General features: G+C 46.0%; 2 protein-coding genes across 2 annotated transcripts; both read left to right on the top strand.

The window, feature by feature from the left end:
* Positions 1–514: 514 nt before the first annotated feature.
* Positions 515–3,192, top strand: LOC142990389 (uncharacterized). Its single transcript, XM_076140173.1, has 2 exons — positions 515–860; positions 1,893–3,192. The coding sequence occupies exons 1-2, from the start codon at positions 584–586 to the stop codon at positions 3,020–3,022; spliced, it is 1,407 nt and encodes a 468-aa protein (XP_075996288.1). The 5' UTR covers positions 515–583; the 3' UTR covers positions 3,023–3,192.
* A 2,601-nt stretch (positions 3,193–5,793) lies between these two features.
* On the top strand, positions 5,794–17,052 carry rnf17 (ring finger protein 17). Its single transcript, XM_076140168.1, has 29 exons — positions 5,794–5,868; positions 5,964–6,061; positions 7,020–7,186; positions 7,562–7,747; positions 8,237–8,408; positions 8,538–8,688; positions 9,115–9,302; positions 9,417–9,546; positions 9,673–9,823; positions 9,916–10,031; positions 10,122–10,245; positions 10,706–10,820; positions 10,936–11,175; positions 11,863–12,007; positions 12,113–12,225; positions 12,759–12,849; positions 12,940–13,061; positions 13,407–13,536; positions 13,656–13,767; positions 13,852–14,015; positions 14,324–14,443; positions 14,535–14,615; positions 15,052–15,174; positions 15,372–15,428; positions 15,650–15,760; positions 15,923–16,040; positions 16,419–16,554; positions 16,693–16,879; positions 16,957–17,052. Exons 1-29 carry the CDS (start codon positions 5,794–5,796, stop codon positions 17,050–17,052), a joined length of 3,819 nt encoding a protein of 1,272 aa, XP_075996283.1.
* The last annotated feature ends 2,726 nt before the right edge of the window (positions 17,053–19,778 follow it).

The raw sequence follows: 19,778 nt of genomic DNA, 5'->3' as shown, positions 1-19,778 counted from the left end.
AACAATAGGGCCCTTAGATCAATAGAAAGCTTTATGGGGACAACGGCACGTATACAAAATAAAATAAAGAGTGAGTTGATTATTGAATCATAATAGAATTTAAGGGTCTTTGTTTAAGACATAAAATCTGCATTAAACTCATTAAACAGAGGACATGTCTTGGAGCTGAACATCATTCAGGGCCCCAAGTAAAAGGCTCCAAAGTGTAAAGTGTAAAACATTTACTTATTTATTGAATTAAAAGGAACATAAGTACCAATAAGGTAGAAAGAGCGGCGGTGCTGGTTGTCAACAGAGGAGAGAGAGAGGAGAGAGAGAGGAGAGACGGAGAACTGGAGAGGACCATCAGTCCAGGAGCGCAGCAGGGTGTTCTTCCTCCGGTTCAGCAGACGGCGCTGTCTCCGGAGCCAGCGGGCAAGGACACGGAGACGGATACACACACACACACACACACGCTTGTGTGCGCGCGTGCGTGCGCGCGTGCGTGCGTGTGCATGCGTGTGCGTTTGTGTGTGTATCCGTCTCCGTGTCCTTGCCCGCTGGCTCTTCTTTGTTGCCTAAACTGTGGCTCCTCCTCGCTAACATGGTGTCCGTACAGCGTCTCCGGGTCTCGGTCCAGCAGCGGATGAGCGCCGCCGCTTCAGACTTTGTGCTCCTGCTGGAAAAAGGAGCAGAAACAGCGCAAATCCCGGAGCTGAGCGCGCGCCTCACCGAGCGGCTAACGGCGGTGGCGGAGGACATCGTGTCTCTGTTTGAGGACACCGTGGCGGAGTACGAAGCCCGAGTCCAACGGTCAGAGCAGGAGATCCGGAGCCAGAGGAGGCTGCTGGAGGCGCTGCTGGGGGAGACACGGGGGACAGGTGAGGGCACACGAGAGACAGGGGAGGGGACATGAGAGACAGGTGAGGGGACACACAGGGGAGGGAACACGAGAGACAGGGGAGGGGACATGAGAGACAGGTAAGGGGACACACAGGGGAGGGAACACGGGGGACAGGTGAGGGCACAGGAGAGACTGGGGGGGGACACACAGGGGAGGGAACACGAGAGACAGGTTAGGGGACACGGGGGAAGGGGGGGGCACACGAGAGACAGGTGAGGGGACATGAGAGACAGGTGAGAGGACACGGGGTACAGGTGAGACATTGCATTGACAGTATTCAACTGCTGATAAATCAACAAAACCGAAAGATGCAGCCATTAATCAATTAAAAACTAATAGAGTGTGCCTGACTGTCTCTCTCTCTGCCTCTCTTTCTCTCTCTCTGCCCATCTCTCTCTCTCATTTCTCTTATTTCCTGATGTCTGTTTGTGTTTCCTTCCCACTGGAAGTTCCTATCACTCACTAAGTTGTTCCTGGAGAGGGAATCTCTCTTGGAATCGTCTCTCCAGAGGTTTATTCCTTTTTTCCTTATACATGAAGGTTTTCTGTTGTGGGCCTGTAAAGCCCTTTGAATGTGAATTAGGGATATACAAACACCACTGACTTGACTTGAAATCGTCCTTTATTTAAATATTCACTTAATTAAGCCAATTAACACAGATGATGATGTCATCGTTATGATATCTATCGATGATATGACTCTGATGGTGAACAATGAACACACTTTCACCTTTTCTATCTAACCGTCTGTACTCTTTCTTATTCTCATTCACTCTGCCGTCACGTGACTTTTACTTGAAAGCTGGACATTTACACATATGATAAAATAACAACACACAACAATACACAGAAAGTACAGCAAATAAATGCCAAGCAAGAAATATTAAATACGTCAACCAATAAAGGAAAAAAAGTGTTCGTAAGTAAGAAGTCAAGCAGTATTAACTTGCAATTGATTGACAGATAAAAAAGTTTGTTTTTTGAAAAGGTTTTTGCCTGTGTCCTGCAGGTGTGGAGCAGCCGATGGGGAAGAGAGATGTTCAGGAGGAGCAGGAGGCCCAGAAACTTCCTTACATTAAAGAGGAGGAGGAGGAAGTGTGGAGCCATCGGGAGGAGCTCACATTCTCTCCCGTGCCTGTGAAGGGGGAGAATGTTGAAGAGGAAGCTCAGTGCTCAGAGCTTCATGACAGAGAGGAAGAGCCTCCATCCAGCAGATCTGAACACATGAAACCAGAACCTTTAGAAAAGAATGGAGGATGTCCAGGACTAGACAGGAATGTAGGTCCGGACAGTCATTTAGAGCCCATCAGCGATGACCCCAGCACAGACTCTGAGAGTGAGACCAATGGAAGCGACTGTGACACCACTCAGTCGGATTCAGTGAGTTCGGATAAAGCCGGCGTCCCTCAGACTGCCGGGCGCTCCCGCTCAGTGGACAAACCCTTTGCTTGTTCGGTCTGTGGTAAGAGGTTTAGCCTGAAGGGAAACCTACATAGACACATCCGACACCACACGGGCGAGAGGCCATTCAGCTGCTCTTTGTGTGAGAAACATTTTCGTGATAAAGGTTCGTTAAAAGCACACATGAGGAGTCACACTGGCGAGCAGCCCTACAGCTGCTCGTACTGCGAGAAAAGGTTCAGCGGGAAGGGAAACATGAAGAGACATATGAGGATTCACACAGGAGAGAAACCCTTCAGCTGCTCCATATGCAGCAAAACCTTCCACGTCAAAGAGCATCTGAGCCGACATATGAAATACCACACGGGAGAAAAACCCTTCAGCTGCTCCATCTGCGGGAAGGGCTGTGCTCAAAAAACAGACCTCAACAAACATATGAGGGTTCACACTGGGGAGAAACCCTACAGCTGCCCCTTCTGTGGGAAAGGGTGTGCTGAGAAAGGGGACTTGACCAAACACATCCGAGTCCACACGGGGGAGAAACCATTCAGCTGCTCTGTGTGCGGGAAAAGTTGTGCTCAGAGAGGAGAGCTGAAAATTCACATGAGGACCCACACTGGAGAGAAACCCTTCAGCTGTTCACACTGTGGGAAACGTTTCACTGTGACTGGCCATCTGAAGAGACACATGAAGCTCCACGATGGAAAGAAAACCAACAGCAGAAACAGCTCAGACTGAATAAGTTTCTGTTTAGCTGACAGAAACAGTGATGCTACGAAAGAAGCTTAAAAAAACAAGCTAACGTGAGAGACTAAACAGTGGAGTTTGTATCATTGTCAGTCAAGTGATTCAAAGCTTCATTATTAATCAAATCTGTGTAAGTATTGTTGTGTTAGACTTCTGTAAAAATGGACCATTTGCACTTATGAAAGTTTTTATATGTAATAAATAGATTCAACAAAAGCTGGTAAAATCTTTATTTTAAGTGAATCTCAGTGTTTTTAACAGAATATTTGAAGTCAAACCATCAAAGTTTTACATAGACGGATTAAACATAAAGTGTTTGTTCAATCTATGTTGATGTCATGTAAGGAGGCGTTTGATATTTATTAGTTGTAATCCCATGAATTAAAGAGCATGTGGTTTTTGTTTTCTGTGTTTGACAGCTTGCTGTCACCTGGCAACAGAAGCTTTAGGTCTCAGACACTTCCCCTCCATTAAGTCTCATCTGGATGAAAAACTGTCCACACTGTAAAGGTCAGAGTTCACTGAGACTACATCATGTGACCTTGTCTTCCATGTTGTGCAGAGAAAGCCACTTCTTCCCTACTTGCATCCTCTCTCTGCTGTAGCTTTTGCTGTAGCTGCACGCTAGCTTAGCGTGGTGCTGATCGGTTTGTTGTCATGACGCTCAGCGAACTGCCTGCTGCCTCCTGTCGAGTTCAGGGCGGAGCAGCGTCGACACACGAGCAAGACCTTTGCTCCTCTGCAGCTCAGAGCCTCATGCTTTACCTTCCAATGATTGGTTATCAGCTTGTGTAATTCATGTTTTTTAAATTGTGACACCCATGTTTGTTTTTCTGATCATGTCCCTTGCTGTCCCTGTGTCATTGTGGCTCATATCTTCTAATCTTTCCTCTCCAGTTCTCATTTAAAGGACAAATTATAAACTATAGCTCCTTCCTCCATCGAGTGTAACATCTGGTGAGGAAGACTCTGGACCAGGCAGGAAGGCGACCAGATTCAAGGCCTGCTGGAGCTGGACCAACAGAACTCTAAGCCCCCTAGGACAGATGAGGAGGAGGAGGCTCAGACCTCACAGCATCATCCAATGGAAACAGGCCGATGGACTGTGAGGAACCAGAGCCAGGCAGGAACTTCGATCCACCTATGAAGACTCAGACTCTTCAGATTGAAGATGGTGATGATTGGAAGGAAACCAGAGAAGCTTAGGCAGACTGAAAATGAGGAAGAACCAGGATGTGATTTAGGAAGTGATAGTGATGACAAACCTGTTAGCTGGAAGAATGTTCATACAGGACACACGTTAGAGTGACGACACATCTACTCAGTGTGGTTGTCGTGGTGACAGGCGCTCCACTGTGAGTCTGCACCGGATCAAAGCCTTCCAACTTTGATACATAATTTTTCATCAGCTCTGTCCAGAATAAACGATTCTACCACAAAACTTCACTGCGTGTTTGGGTTCAAGTGAAACTACGGAGTGAGGAGGCTGACCGGGGCAACTGGAGGTTAATGTATGATGGACTTACATTTTGAAGCTTTTCTTTGAGTGTATTTGGTTTTAAAGAGGTGAATGTGTGTGTGTATGTGTGTGAATAAATGTGTATGTGAATGGAAACATCCGCTTCCGCTGGAAACAGGTGAAGGAATGAAGGAGTAAAGGAAAGGATGAGTGAAGGAAAGGAGTGAAAGAAAGATGGAGTGAAGGAGAGGAGGAGTGAAGTAAAGATCGAGTGAAAAGTTTGGAACATTTGAGTTTTATTTGTCTCAACATGTGTTTTGATATTGTTCAAAGTTGAATGTTATTGAAATTCAAATTCAATTCAAAAAAGAGGAAATATTGATAATATGTAATTTGTGATGACATTTTTGTGAGATTCGTTGAAATTGATAGTGTTTTGTTGGAGCAGTAAGCGGATCCTGTTCCTGCGTGTGGTCCAGTTCCGGTTTTGGCTCAGATACGGACCAGGTGTCATGGAGTCAGATGAAGGTTCACCTGCGGCCTGCGGAGCTTCTTGCGTCTTATTTGGTATTTATTCATGATGACGAGACTCTATTTAACGTTTTTGCGTCATTACAATTCTGCTTGCGCTTATTTTGTTGCATTTGTTCCGTTAGCTTGTGTTAGCACGGCAGCTAACGACCAGACTTAAGAGAGCTACGTCAGCATGTGCGCTGCTGCTCATCAATTTTCTGTCCAATTAAGTCCTAACGTGAGACGTTGTACTCCTCTGGCCAAATGTTAAATCGATAAATTAGTTTTTGGTCTATTTGGACTCCTTGGTTGTTGTTTGTATTGATTGTGTGTTTGTTTCCCAGTGGATCCCTTGACGTGTCTGCCACCTGCTGTCCCTGCCTGTCCAAAGGTCAAATATGAAGGGCATATAATAGATCATAGATAACACATCTGTGCTGTTTGCATTCTTGGGTTAGGGTTAGAACACGTGACACACCTGATGTTGCTTGAGCTGGCCACGCCCCCTGGTGCCTGGTCACGCCCCCCTAGTATTTAGTGTTGTCTACATTGCAATCTGTCTGAATTCCAAGCACAAAACATAAAGACACGTATGAAGAATGTTTGTTTTTTCTGTAAGTTTGTCATGTTCACCCTGAGCCTGACCTTGACCCTAACCCAAACCTTACTGCACAATTGTGACCAAAAATGCAGCAAATTGAAGGTCTGAGACAATCATCACAACATTGATGGGATGATTTATGCGTTTGCCGCTGCGTCCTTTAGGCTGCCGATGCTGAGCACACGCAGAATGTTCTGGATGAAGCTTTGGTCCAGGCTGGAGAAAATCTGGCTCTGCTGGAAGATGTCCGACAGGTCGCGCCGTGTCCGATACGCCGACACGCAGCGAGAAGCCGCATGTGTGGACATGTGGACGGGTGAGGCGTGCAGCCTTATGATGTGTGTGTTTCCCGTGTGCAGATTCTGGTGAGCGGCCTGTCAGGACAGGTGGACAGAGAGAAGACCCGACTGAAAATGGAGATCAACCGAACAGCGGCGGCGCTCGAGGCTCAGGGGTGGTAGGAATCAGATCATTCTATCACTGCTTCCTGCTCAAAAGTTCAGCATGAAGACACTGCTTTTATTTTGGCGGTCTGTCTGCATTCTGATTGCTGGCTGCACAGGGATTGGACCTCAGGAAGCAGTGGTCACCCTATTAAAGCCCCTCCCTCTTTGCTCTGTGTGATTGACAGGCAATCAAAACTCAGGAAAGTTAAATAGTAGGAGGATGTCATGTGTACTATTCTGTTCATGAGTTCTGGTAAAGTGGCCTCAACGTGTCACTTCATGATGTGGATATGGCAGCCGGCAGTGGCGGCTGGTTGGCGATGTCACGCTCCCGTGGGTTAGGGTTTGACTGATGAGTTCAAACAAGCAATCAAACATATTGACTTTAAAGTGACCTAGAAAATGTTGGGCCTGCCAGCTAAATGAAGCTGATGTTGATGATGCCAAACAGGAAGTAAAGCGGCTTTGCTTTGTTGATGCTTCTCTGTGTCCAAAAAGAAAACAAAGTACAGCAAACATTGGAACGTCTCATCTCTGATTCAGACCAATGAAAATGATCTGCAGGTGTGAACCCTGTGTGTTCCTCTGTCAGTGTGTAGATGTTCTTCTTCTCTTCAGGTCTGTAGGTCTCTGATGGACCCTTATGGATCTGTGAACACGTGTTAGAGCCTCTAAAGCTCCTCTACATGAACTTATAACTTTAGTTTGATACAAATATGTTTGTTTTTCCCATGACCTTTGACCCTAAATGTCATTGTTCTACTTTAACCTCCTAGATTGGGCTGCATGATGCAATGAAATTGAAATTGAAGTGGGTTAGTCCACATGTGATCTCCAAATCATATGAAGCTGTGGTTTATTTGAATAAATCAGAGTGTAAGGGTTAGGGTCATTACGGGTCATTACGGGTCATTACGGGTCATTACGGGTCATTACGGGTCATTGATCTGATGTGCTGTTGCCTCTCAGTTTGTCTCCTCTTAGTGCTCAGCAGTGTCGCATCTCCAACAGGAAGTGGTCCCGACATCTGAGCAGAGACGCCTTCCCTGTGAGGTCACGACCCTGCTGTAGGTCTGGCTACTCTCTCCAGAACGCTGGAAGTCCAGTTGAGGTCACAGAAGAGCCGCAGACCAAAGGTCAGGGTCAGAGAAACTGGTGGAATAAAAGAGTTTATAACCCAAACACTGTAACCCTAAACCACAACTTTGTTGTAGTTTCATAGTTTGATAAATGCAATCAAACATGGTAATAATATGAAGTAATGACTAATAAGTATTTGTTAAACGTGGCCAAAGCTTTGACCCTAACCCTAACCCTGCTCATTCACAGCGACAGTATAAGTCATGTTGACAGACTAAATTAGACATAACAGGAAGTGTTTCCTTCAGTAGAAGACTTAAATATGTTTTGCAGCTGCAGACATGTTTTCTGTTTTTTGATAGTAAATGTTGCTGAGCTAACGACAGACTAAGATCCATGTCTGTTCCTCTCCTCGTCTCCTCCATCCTCAGCTTCTCTCCGTCCTCCGTCCTTCCCTGTCTCTCAGTGGGTGGTTGTCTCTCATATCGTGAATCCTGCTCACTTCTACATTCGCTATTTGGCAAAGCAGAATGAAAGGAAGACGCTGACCAGGAAGATCAGAGTCCTCAGCAGCCGAGAAGAGAGTCGCTTCACGGTCACTGATACGGTGGAGATCGGTGTGTGTGTGTGTGTGTGTGTTTAGAATCCTCATTATAGCTTCATTTAATATAAATAATGATTAGTAATGATGTGTATTTACTCACAGCAGCCTGTGTGTGCTGCACTAACCCTAACACATGAAATCCATCAAATGTAAAAAAAAAAATGTATAACCTAAACTTGTCATGTCAAAATATACTGCAATAAAAATCAGTATTGTTTGATTGATCATTGTTGGTATAATGCAGTGAAATGATCAGGATGCTTTAACAGATCAGATGTTTGTATGATTTCAAATGAACTGCAAATTGATAAAAACAATCAAAAAATCTGATGAAATATAAATGTGAAGTAGAAACAAAGACCCTCTGCTGCGTTTCTGACAACGAATTGAATGGAAAAGAGGTTTGATTGATTGTTTGAAATCATCACAAATCATTGGATCAATAGGTGTCTGTAATGCCTGCCAGACCTTTTCTCCTCTGTGACCTTTGCTCCCTTGTCAGGCACGCTGGTGTTGGTCCAGCTCAAGGAAGAAATCTGGGGCCGGGCCAAAGTGTTAAAGGTCAGCGGGAAGGTCAGTGTGAGGTCAGGAAGAGCCTGTCCTGCGGCTCAGATGACCAGCGTCAAAGTCTTCATCATGGATCAGGGCGATGTCAAAGTGCTCTGCTTCCTCAGGTACACAGGCACTGTTTCATAATGGTAACATCAATAAAGTCAGTAAATATCTGCACCCAAACATCAAAACCACACTTTGAAAACGTGTAAATATGTTGAAGGTAAATGTATATTTACTTGTATTTTCAGTGAGGAGGAGGAGGAGTACAGTCCTGAGTCTTTACTGAAGGCTGTGAATGTGCAGATGAGGAAGGTGAATCCAATAGCCGTCACAGAGCTCAGCCGCTTTGCTCCTCAGGCAGTCAGATGTTCCCTGAAGGACGTAGTTCCCTATGACGAGGTCTGTAACACTCACACACATAGTCTGTAACACCTGTATCACTCACACATGTAGTCTGTAACATCTGTATCACTCACACACGTAGTCTGTAACATCTGTATCACTCACACATGTAGTTTAACATCTGTATCACTCACACACGTAGTCTGTAACATCTGTATCACTCACACATGCAGTCTGTAACATCTGTATCACTCACACATGTAGTTTAACATCTGTATCACTCACACATGTAGTTTAACATCTGTATCACTCACACATAAAGTCTGTAACATCTGTATCACTCACACATGTAGTTTAACATCTGTATCACTCACACATGTAGTCTGTAACATCTGTATCACTCACACATGTAGTTTAACATCTGTATCACTCACACATGAAGTCTGTAACATCTGTATCACTCACGTGTGTGTGTGTGTGTAGGTGAAGGGTTGGTGTAAGGAGTCTTATGAGGGGTTCAGACGTGTTCTTGGCTCAGCGGCGGTGGAGATGAAACCTTTGGGTCAGGACAGAGATGCACTGCTGGTGGACCTGAGGAAGACTCCGGTTGACCAGAGCAGCAACCCGCCGATTTCTGTGCAGGAGTACCTCATCTCCATCAATGCTGCCAAGTACATATAGACACAAACACACACAACACACCATTATGTATTCCATTACTTCAACTTGGATACACCAGGAGGAAACTCATTCGTCTCATTCGTCTTCATCCTGGTTTCTCAAAGGTTTTATTGTCCGATGGCATCGCACAGGAAGCCAAAGCTCTACAACCCCGCTGCTTCCCCCGCCATCAACACAGAGCTCAGCGCTGTGGTGTCACACATCTACCACCCCACACACTTCTACATCCGGCTGGTAACACACACACACACACACACACACACGCACACATTGACGACCACACACACTTCGTCGTGTAGCTGGTACCACACACACACACACACACTTATCTGGTTCCCATCTTGTTCCTCTTGGTTCCAGGTTGATGACGTGGAGTATTTGTTGCTGACAGCGGCGCTCCAGGATTATTACAACAGAGCAGACGAAGACGTCCACGTCTACTGTCCTGTGACGGGACAAGCCTGTGTGGCTCAGAGTGACGACGAGCTGTGGTACAGAGCTCAGGTCATAGGTCAGCGTGTGAAAACATGATTCCATTAACGTTCCCTTCCATGACTCTTCCCAGTAGCCATAATGTGTGTGTGTGTGTGTGTGTGTGTGCAGGTTTTGTGGCTGACAGGATGGTGGAGGTTCTCTACGTGGATGTTGGTAACAGGAAGGTTCTGTCAGTGTGTGAGCTCAGGAAGATGAAGGAGGACTTCTTTGTGTTACCTGTCATGGTGAGGTGCTTTGTGAGATTCATGTGTCTGACATGTTTCACAGGAATGTGCTGCTGAGGAATGCAGGTTAACGTCTCCTCTGACCTCCAGGCCATCTGCTGCTTCCTGTCAGCTGTGCTTCCTCTGGATGGAGAAGTCTGGACTGAAGCCTGCACCAGAAGGTTCATCAGCCTGGCTCACCAGCAGCTGGTCACCATTATAGTGACAGGTGTGTGTGTGTGTGTGTGTGTGTGTGTGTGTGTGTGTGTGTGTGTGTGTGTGCGTGTGTGTGTGTGAGAGACTTTGTCTGAAATTATTTTTATCAGAGCGACTCATAGAAATCTTCAAGCTTTTGGGTGTTTAAAAAAAAAACCCAATTCTAATTTTCTCACCTAAAAATCTCACAGATAATTCCTTGTGTCTAACTTTCTTTACTTAACTTAACTTACTTTACTTACCTAACGCTGCCCGAGCGGTTTCTGAGTTCTTCCTCTGCACACGAGGTTCTCACAGTGATCACGCTTGCATCCTTACACACATGAACTTCCGTGTTGCTCCATGTGTCAAAGCAACATGGCTGACCTGAAGTTATGAGCAGAGGCTTGGCTTACAGGGAAGTCTGTACTTTTGTGACTAGTGTATATATTTAAACTTTAATCAATCTGATTAATGCTTTGTTTTCTGTGTAGACAAAGTGCCAACAGCAAAGCCTCTGCCCGTCCAGCTGCTCCACAGCGACACCAGCAGGCCACCAGCAGACATAGCAGAGCTGCTGGTGAAAGAGGGGCTGGCCTCCTACAGGAAGGAGCGGTGAGCGTGGATGGGCCTCCTACAGGAAGGAGTGGCGGTGGTGGTGGGGAGTCAACATCTGTCAACATCTGTCAACGTCCTGCACTGTCACAGCTTGTCCCCTCCTCCCCTGCAGGTGCATTTCCTCAGACATCTTCCCCTTGCAGGTGGAGGATGGTTCTGCGATGTGGGATGCTCCGCTGAGCGCCTCAGCCGGTGTTAACCCTTTGCTCCCACAAACCAGCCGAGGTGAGAAAGAGGAGTTTCAGCTTCAGCTCCCCGCCTGCCTGAAGGACCTGAAGGTCAGAGTCTGCCACGTCAACTCACCTGGCAGCTTCTACGTCCGTCTGAGCCGGAACGACTCGCAGCTCAAACGGTATGATCGGTCATCCCGTGTTCACTGTCTGAATGGAATCTGGTGGAGGAAGAGTCGAGTTGCTTTCTGGGACATCTGAGTCGAGATCAGGATCAGCCTGGAGTATCAAGCATTGAGCCTCAGCCTCATTCGGCAGTTTGCCTCATCCATCATTCCTGTTAGTCTGAAGTTGGAAGCTTCAACCTTTGTACGAGTGAGGTCAGGGGTCAGCTGATGATAACAGCTCAGTGAAGGAGTTACCATAGTAACCTAGTACCTAGTAGAGATGTAACTTCTTCTCTCATTCAATTCAACTCAAACCAAACACGTCATGCTTCTGGACACATCTGTCTCCTCCAACCAGGACATCAGATAGAGACCTCATGTCCTACGTAACCATGGAGACACAGTCTGTTTATGTTGCAGCTTTATGAGTTTCTTAATTGACTTTTTTGATATTTGTTGTTTCTAGATTAGCATTCTTGTAAATTTGTTTCAATTTGCAACTTCATGTTTTTGAAGAAGCAGCTGAAGTGAAAGTGAAAGTTTCTTCTGTTATTGTTTGTAATCGTGTGTTAAAATGTAAAACACATCATGCTTGTAGCTGAAGTGAATATCTGTGCTGTTCTCCCTGTTAATCACACACACACACACACACACACACACCCATTGAGCTCTTGGTTTGTGTGTGTGTGTGTGTGTTTTCAGGCTATGTGAGCTCTTGAAGCAGCAGTATGAGGGTTCAGAGCCTCGGTCCGAGTCCTGGAGCTCGGACCGGTTCTGTGCTGCTCACGTTAATGGACTCTGGGAGAGAGGAAGAATCTGCAGCATTGCCGTGGACGACACAGCAGAGGTAGACACACACACACACCTGAACAACACAAACATCATACAAGCTACACAAATGTAACACACATCATTGTTTTGTTTCTTTACACACACTTTGTCTAACTCACAGGTTTTTTGCTGTGACTATGGCAACAAGATGAAGCTTCACATCAGTGAGCTGCGGCCTCTGCAGCCATCATTGGTCGGCTCTCTGACACTGGAGTGTTTGCTGACTGGCATCAGGTTTTACACATACACACACATACTCTCTCTCTCTCTCACACACACACACACACACACACATAAGGGTGAACACACATATTTGAACCTGTAATTGGTTCAGGGTGTGCTAGCATTGGCTCGTCACACCATCTGTCTGTCCATTATCTCATGCTCAATGCTTCACACTCAGACCAACCACATGAGTAATAAGCAGGTGTGTGACCTGTAAGCTAACAACAAGACATGCTAGCTTCCAGCGTACACACTCAGTTGACATCTATGCTTTTGGTGTTTTATGTGGAGAGTTGAGAGTTTGAACAACAGTCACATAAGTAACAAAGTTACACAGCTTTAGATCTTTTGACCAGGCGACCACATGACCACACCTGTAAAGTGTGAAAGGTTGAAAGGTTGATCTGATATCAAAGGTTCAAACTCAAAGAGTGTATCCATATTTCCTACAGGTAATACTCTTTATTACTTTAGTGTTGTTTACATGAATAACTGCAGTGATGATGGACGATGATGACATGAAGCTGCGTTGTCTCTGTCAGACCAGCAGGGGGAGCAGCCAGCTGGACGGCCACAGCCTGTGACTTCACTTCCTACTCCCTGACCGGAGCCGAGGCCACCATGACCGCCGAGGTCTGACTCGTCCTCATCCTCATCTTTAACCCCCTGCGCTCCCACCAGTGCCTCTGATTGGTCGAACTCTCTTCTTCTTTGGTTGTGCAGGAGTTAACAGCCGAGCGTCCATTTCCAGTTTCTCTTTCCTGCTTGAACAGCGTCGGTCAGCTGGTCAGCGTTGCAGACATCCTGACAAATGAAGGCCTCGCCCTGCGACACACCAAGCCACGGTGTGTGTGTGTGTGTGTGTGTGTAGGAAAGGATTGCTGGGACTGGATAATATCTGACTGAGTCTGAATAAAGGACTGAGTCTTTCCTTCCTGCCTTTCTTTGGGGAATGTTGAGTTTCTTTAAATGCTCAATGTGACCCTAAGTGCCCTTTGACCTTTGTTGTTTGGGTGTACATGTTTATGTGATCTAAATAAAGTGGAATTGAATTGGACCTCTGATGTGATGATACAGAGAAACCGCAACATGTAAATATTTTTATTGATAACTTAGGGTTGACCTTTAACCCCGCAAACTAAAGGTTGTTTTAAGTGTGCGTGTGTGTGTGTGGATGCTTGTTCTTGCAGTGAACTTGATGTTGTGAAACCAGAGCAAGATAACTCACACAGTCCTTCTGATCCTCCACTCCCTCGCTCCCCCGCCACATCCTCTTTGGCTCCAAAACCTGCGCCACGAACCAAGCTGTCTGCGCAGAAGGTCTGTCTCTCACACACACACACGAACACATCCCAAGTTCTCTGCTCAGAAGGTCACACACAAACAGCAAGTGTCTCTCTCTCCTTCCATCTGTTCTTTCTCCCCCCCCCCCTCCCTAGGTGAAGACGGCTCTCTATCGCCACCCTGAGTTTCTGTGTCTGGGCGGTGTTAAGGCTTTGATTTGTGCTGTACGAGACGACGGTGTCATTTTTTGCAGGACACAGGATGCAGGTACACAGCGCTTCAACCTACCACCAATTTTCAGGCCCCTCCATGCAAAGATTGTGTGTGTGTGTGTGTGTGTGTGTGTTTCAGAGCGGCAGCTGCAGCGTCTGCAGGTGCACATCAATCAGACCATGAGCACTTGGCCCACTCCACAGTTATACACCTGGAGTTCTGTGCAGGGCTGCGTTGTGATCGGAGCCGACATGGAGTGGAACAGAGGGGAAATACTGGAGGTGCTGAACGGATACCTGACGGTCAGACACACACACACACTGAACACACGTACACTGAACAAATACACACTCATGTGTGGGGTGGTTGGGTCTTGGGTTGAGGTTCTCTTTTGCCCTTTTGATGAGAGTGACGTTGGCTTCACTGTCATCCATTTGAGACGTTAAAGTGATACTGAGCTACACAAAGATGATCTGATCCCAGATGTGCTGAATGTTTTTGAGTCATTTCAGGCTTAGTGAGAGTTTGGAAATGACTTTAATTATTATTATTATATTTATTATGTCACATCCCAGTAATTCTGACTTTGTACAATGTGTGTGTGTGACAGGTGTGTTATGTAGATCATGGTTGGGTAGAAACCATCCCAGCGGGTCACGTGTATCCCATGATGCTTTGTGATGAGATTCCCCAGCTGTGCATGCCGTGTAAGCTGATTGCCATCTGCCCTGTAAGTTCTTACTGTGTGTGTGTGTGTGTGTATGTGTGTGTGTTCATGTTCATGTTCATCTCTCAGGATGTTGTGGCTTCTGTGTGTGCAGGTCGGAGGTCAGTGGCAGTCTGATGCGGTGGCTCTGCTGAAAGAGATGATGGCACAGCGCAGTGTGCTGCTGCACGTCATGGTAACGTTTCTAAACCAATGGGGTTAGGGTTAGGCCTCCTCCCTCCTCCTCACGCCCACTCTTGATGTCATCACAGTTCTGACTTCAGGCCGTAGAACCTTCTGGTTCTGTGTGAAATCAAAGGATGGGTCAAAGCTAGAATGGCAGACATGTTTATCCAAAGTGACGTACATATGATGAAGGACAGAACAAGAGTAAGAGACAGCAGGGAAAACAGAAAACAGACAAACGGAGAGGCAGAGACTGACAGAGAAGGAGAAGGGGAGCAAGGAGAGAGAGGAGAGAGAGGGAGGGTAGAGACAGAAGGAGAGAGAGAGAGCTTACATTTTTTATCACCTTTGTCTCTTGTTCTTTGGTCTTGTGTGTGTGTTTTTGTCTCTATGTTAGTGGTCATGCATAAGGAACGTGTGTGTGTGTGTGTGTGTGTTTGTTAAAGGAGTTGCCAGCTGATCCACGAGGTTCTGTGACGGCTGACGTCTTCTTGGACGGTTTGAGTCTGGGAGTCATTCTCTGTCACTTCAAACACGCCATCAGGGATGAAAGCCTGACGGCGCCGCAGGTTTTCCAGACTTTTATAGAATATGACATATTTTGAATATTAAAGAAATGATAAAGTAAATGTGTTGGTCATGTTGATGATTGGCAGTCTGTGATTGGTGTGTAGATGTTTTTTGATCAGTAAGAGCAGCGCCCCCTGCTGTCCCACATAGATGGAGACAGTCCTCGGTGATTGACACCATCTTTCCGTCTCTGCAGGGACACTTTGGGACGTCTGGTGTCCTTTTCCTGGACGACTGGGACATTGACACTGAGGTACTTCAGGGCTTCAAATTTAGGATTTTTTTGTAATCAGCTGATCAGTCACTTTGATGACTTGGTGACTCACACTCACTCACTCACTCACTCACTTACTTGCTGTGTGTGTTAATGAAACTTCACACACTTCTAAGCTGTCATGTTATAGATACAAACATGTGTCCACATGTATGATTCTTTGTCTGCTCTCTGTGAAGACTCATAATCTCTTGGTCCAGGGCCTGCAGGAGCCAGAGGGGCGCATACTGGGGCCCTTCATTGGCCCCAGCTTACCTCTGGTGGGAGACCAGTTTGAAGTCAAGGTCAAGCACCTTTTGACCCCTAACAAGGTAAAAAGCACTGAAACGAGCAGGATTTTATTTCATTTTTGAGTGTACCTTCATAATCAATGTCAATGATAAATCTTTGGTGCTTCCCCTGATTGGATAATTATATCTCACTGTGATTGGTCATAATAAATCAAGAATAAGTACATGTTTTGTTTGCTGCAGTTGTTCCTGTGGCCTTTAGAGGGCAGCACTGACGAGTGTGTGGATGCACAAAGTCTGGATGAAGCTCTAGACAACATGGATGTAGAAGCCCTCCTGCCTCCACACAGCTTCCCTCCGGGTAAAACATTGCAGGTTTTAGAGTTGTGACAGGTGTGAGGCGCTCTCTTTCCACTGGAAATGTTTCTTTAGAGGGGCCGTGGGCGAACACAGGCTGAGGAAGGTAGATGCCAACTCGCTCATTTTCTCGCTCATTCTCTTGACCCCTGACAAAGGTGGAGCTTCTCTCTGAAAGTGACAATAAAGTGACTTTGGGAATTGTGCTGGTCAAACAGACAGACACACACACACACACACCTGTTTGTTTTCACTCCCTTCACCCCACTCTACCCTTTACCCCTAACCCTGCTCAAGTAACACAGTGCGACAACATGTGACCACGTGTGCCATACGGTCATTTTGACTTGTTTGTGTGAACGCAAAGCACCTGTGTTGTCAGGTGGTCCGTGTCTGGCAGAGTACTGTGATGGGGCGTTCTACCGTGCCAAGCTGATCAACTTCACAAGCCTGGAACCCATCACCATGATGGTCCAACATGTGGACTTTGGCTCCTATGACACGCTGCCCCCCAGCAAGTATGACGCGCACACGCCAACGTGTTTGTCCACATTTGTACACAAATCTAGGGTTAATATTTTGCCATCAGCAGTGATGAGTCTTTATTCTCTTCAGTAATTCCTAACTGTGATGGTTTGGTGTTGTCATCCTGCCAGGCTGCGTCAGATGCCTGTGGAGTTGATGCGTTTTCCTGTGCAGGCGCTGAAGGTGCATGTTCGAGGCTTCAAGCCTCCCAGAGTCAACCAGCAGGGCGCCGTGCTGCCGTACAGCCCGAGCTGGAGCCTGAATGCCCTACAGGAAATGGTCCAGCTGCTGCACGGACGCGTCTCTGCTTTAGTCTTGGTAAGAGACACAAAGAACAAGACAAGTCCAGACGCTTAGCGAGACACGTTCAAGTTTGCATCCTTCTTTCACGTCAGGATTGCGAACCACAGCTGGCCGTGCTGTTGTTCGACGAAGAGCACCATCTGATCCATCTGCCTCTGGTGAGCAGCGGCCTGGCTGAGCTGGACTGAGGTTCATAAACGTTTCAAAGTTACTCAGGAGCAGTTAGATATTGCTCAGTTTGTGATAAGTTTATTTCTACCTTAACTAAAAGGAATCTAATAAATAAATAATTTGCAGCATTGAAAGTGAAATCAATCCTTTGATGATATATATGTGTATATCATTTTTTTTTTTGTTACATATTTCTATTGAAGAACAATGAGCCTGTGTTTTGTTACACTTTTTTTCAGATTTCACATTTTCATCTCTGTAGTTCTGGTGACATTAATGTGAGATGACACTACATCATCTGTAGCATTACAGTACATTTGCTGGATGACATGATGTTCCATTGAAGCGTCTGTTAATTGATGTCAGGTGACCTAAAAAGGAGCACTTCCTCCTCCCCAACCACAGAGAGGAAGTCCAGCCCATCATTCAGACTTTGGAAAACAAAGGAAGGAATACAGTCACACATCAAAGAAAATGATAATGTATAGCATTTATTAAACCAGCCTTTAGTCCGGCAGAACCTGTAGATCTGTAAAGATTTGGACATTTATGACAAAGTCATCTATTGGAGAATTGAAGATTTGGATTTCTATGCAACTTACTACCTAGTAAGGCTGGTCTGTATCAAAGTGACTGGAACTCTAAGGGACCTACTGTAGTGGGGGATAACCATACCATTGCCGCTCGTATGATTTCTCTTCACTCTGCTCTCATGACTGTATCTTATACAGCACGGTATCCTAACAGGTCAGCCATATCTTACACAATGTTGAGGTTGTTGAGCTGTGACCTGGCATGGTAATAGAATGAAATCTTAGCATTCCTTGTGTGAGAGCACACCTGGGGTCAGGGTGGAAGGTAAGTCTGTACAGCCGGAGTGTGGGACCTCAACCTGGCTGGGAAAAAAGTGTGGAGAATAACTGTCCTCCATCATTGAAATGTATCTGAAAGTCTTGAACCCAACAATGTGCAGTGCAGAGTATCAAGGACGCTGTCTAGGACTCCACAGAGGTTGAAACCTGGGAATCCCCATCAGTCTGCGAGAAGTGAAGAAGCCTTTCAGATGAGAGGTGAAATGTCTTCCAGCCTCTACCGGCAGGTCCAGTTACCTCAGATGAAGTTTCCTTGGATACCAGGACCTGGATGACTGGGAACCTTCAGACATGGTGCTGTAATAGTCTGTCATGCTTCATATGACAGTATTCCATTTGCATTTTATAGGGTACAGTAGACATACCTACTGTACATACAGTGTATGCATATGTGTGTGTGTTATGCGTGTAAATATACTGTCTATATGTTACATGAAACGTGCAGCCGTATTTTCAGTCATTGTCGACATTGAGATCGGCAAAAAAGTTGTGAAGACCCTGCCTCCATTTCCATCCTATCTGTGTGAAGCGGAGTTTTGTGCGGTCACAGCGAGCAAAACAAAGTGACGACGTAGTATTGTGTCCCATTAACCCTTGATTGGACCGGCTCGGTTCAGAGAGACGCGCTCAGGGCTCCCACTCATTCAGCGTAACTGATTTGTATTTTTCCAGCACTTTCTATTTGTTTGTCTGCCAGTCGTATCATTTAGTTTGATCCTATTTCTCCCCCCACGCCTTGAATGGGGGACCGTGATAATCCTGTCTTCTATGTTACCGGTCCATGGAGCAAAGGGTGAGGGAGCGCTGATCCAAAGCAATGGGATATGTGAACAGCTGCAGCCAATCAGAGGACACCTGGGGGAGGGACAAAAGAAAAGAGTCGTGGCGCGGATCTTGAGCGACAGGTGAGAGCCGTGTGGAGTCAAGCTGCATCGGTGACTGAAGGCTCGTTTTCCAGTCGTCTCCAGCTCCACTCTGCGTGTTATTGTCCTCCGATTGTGATGTGTTTTGTTTGTTTGTTAGTTGTGAGTTCGTAGTGTTCGCGTCGGAAGGGCCAGTCAGCGGTAACCCGGCACAGCGCAGCAGGGTTTTTAAATCCGGACTTTTGCGTGGTGTAACTGATGACGTGTGCGTATTGAATGCGAGTTTGTTGGTGTTTTGGACTTGGCATCGGAGTGTCACAGCTCGTCTGCTCCATCCGTCATGTTACTGCACATATGTGAGTGGTTGAGTGTTTGCTAACGTGTTTATCCTCTCCCGGTTCGCGTCCCCCAATGGACCCAGTAGTTCGAGTTTCCTTCGGTGCCCCTGAGCAAGGCCAGTCGAACCCCATTTAAGTGCACCCCCCATCAGTGTTGACGGGTGGTTTTGGTAAATGTGTTTGTATGATAAGCGCACAACTAGATAAGAGCCAGATTTTGAATTCTTTATGGCATGAGGTTTTCCATTTGCATTTTTGTTTGTCAGTTGATGTGGAGCTTGTGATGTTGAGCACTGAGTGTTTGCAGTGATTTGTGATGAATGAGTGTATGTTTGGTGATTGAAATTGCGCTGTTTGCCTATTTTCCCTTGATTTAGTCTCAAGGAATGAATATATACTAAAGTGATGTAAATAATATATGGTATTAAATCCAGCATAAATGTGTGATGAGTTGTCTTTCTTAATTAGTCTAGGTCAGATGCGTTGTGTGTATCCTTTATCATTCAGAATGTGTTGTGCTTTTGGTGAGTTGTTTGTAAATGCGGTCCATAATGAATGTGATTGTCAGTGTTGTTTCCATTGTATTCCACATGTTGCATATAACCTATGGTGAAGTATTGTAGGTTAAGTCCCCTGTAAATGTTATTTGTGTGCTGTTTGACACGTTTGT

This window comes from Genypterus blacodes, unplaced genomic scaffold (assembly GCF_046128005.1).
Source record: "Genypterus blacodes isolate CSIRO-AG114 ecotype Tasmania unplaced genomic scaffold, CSIRO-AGI_Gbla_v1 ptg000521l_1, whole genome shotgun sequence".
Classification (NCBI taxonomy): domain Eukaryota; kingdom Metazoa; phylum Chordata; class Actinopteri; order Ophidiiformes; family Ophidiidae; genus Genypterus; species Genypterus blacodes.
Note: the sequence above shows the minus strand (reverse complement) of the source record. Positions and strands in the feature narration are given on the sequence as shown.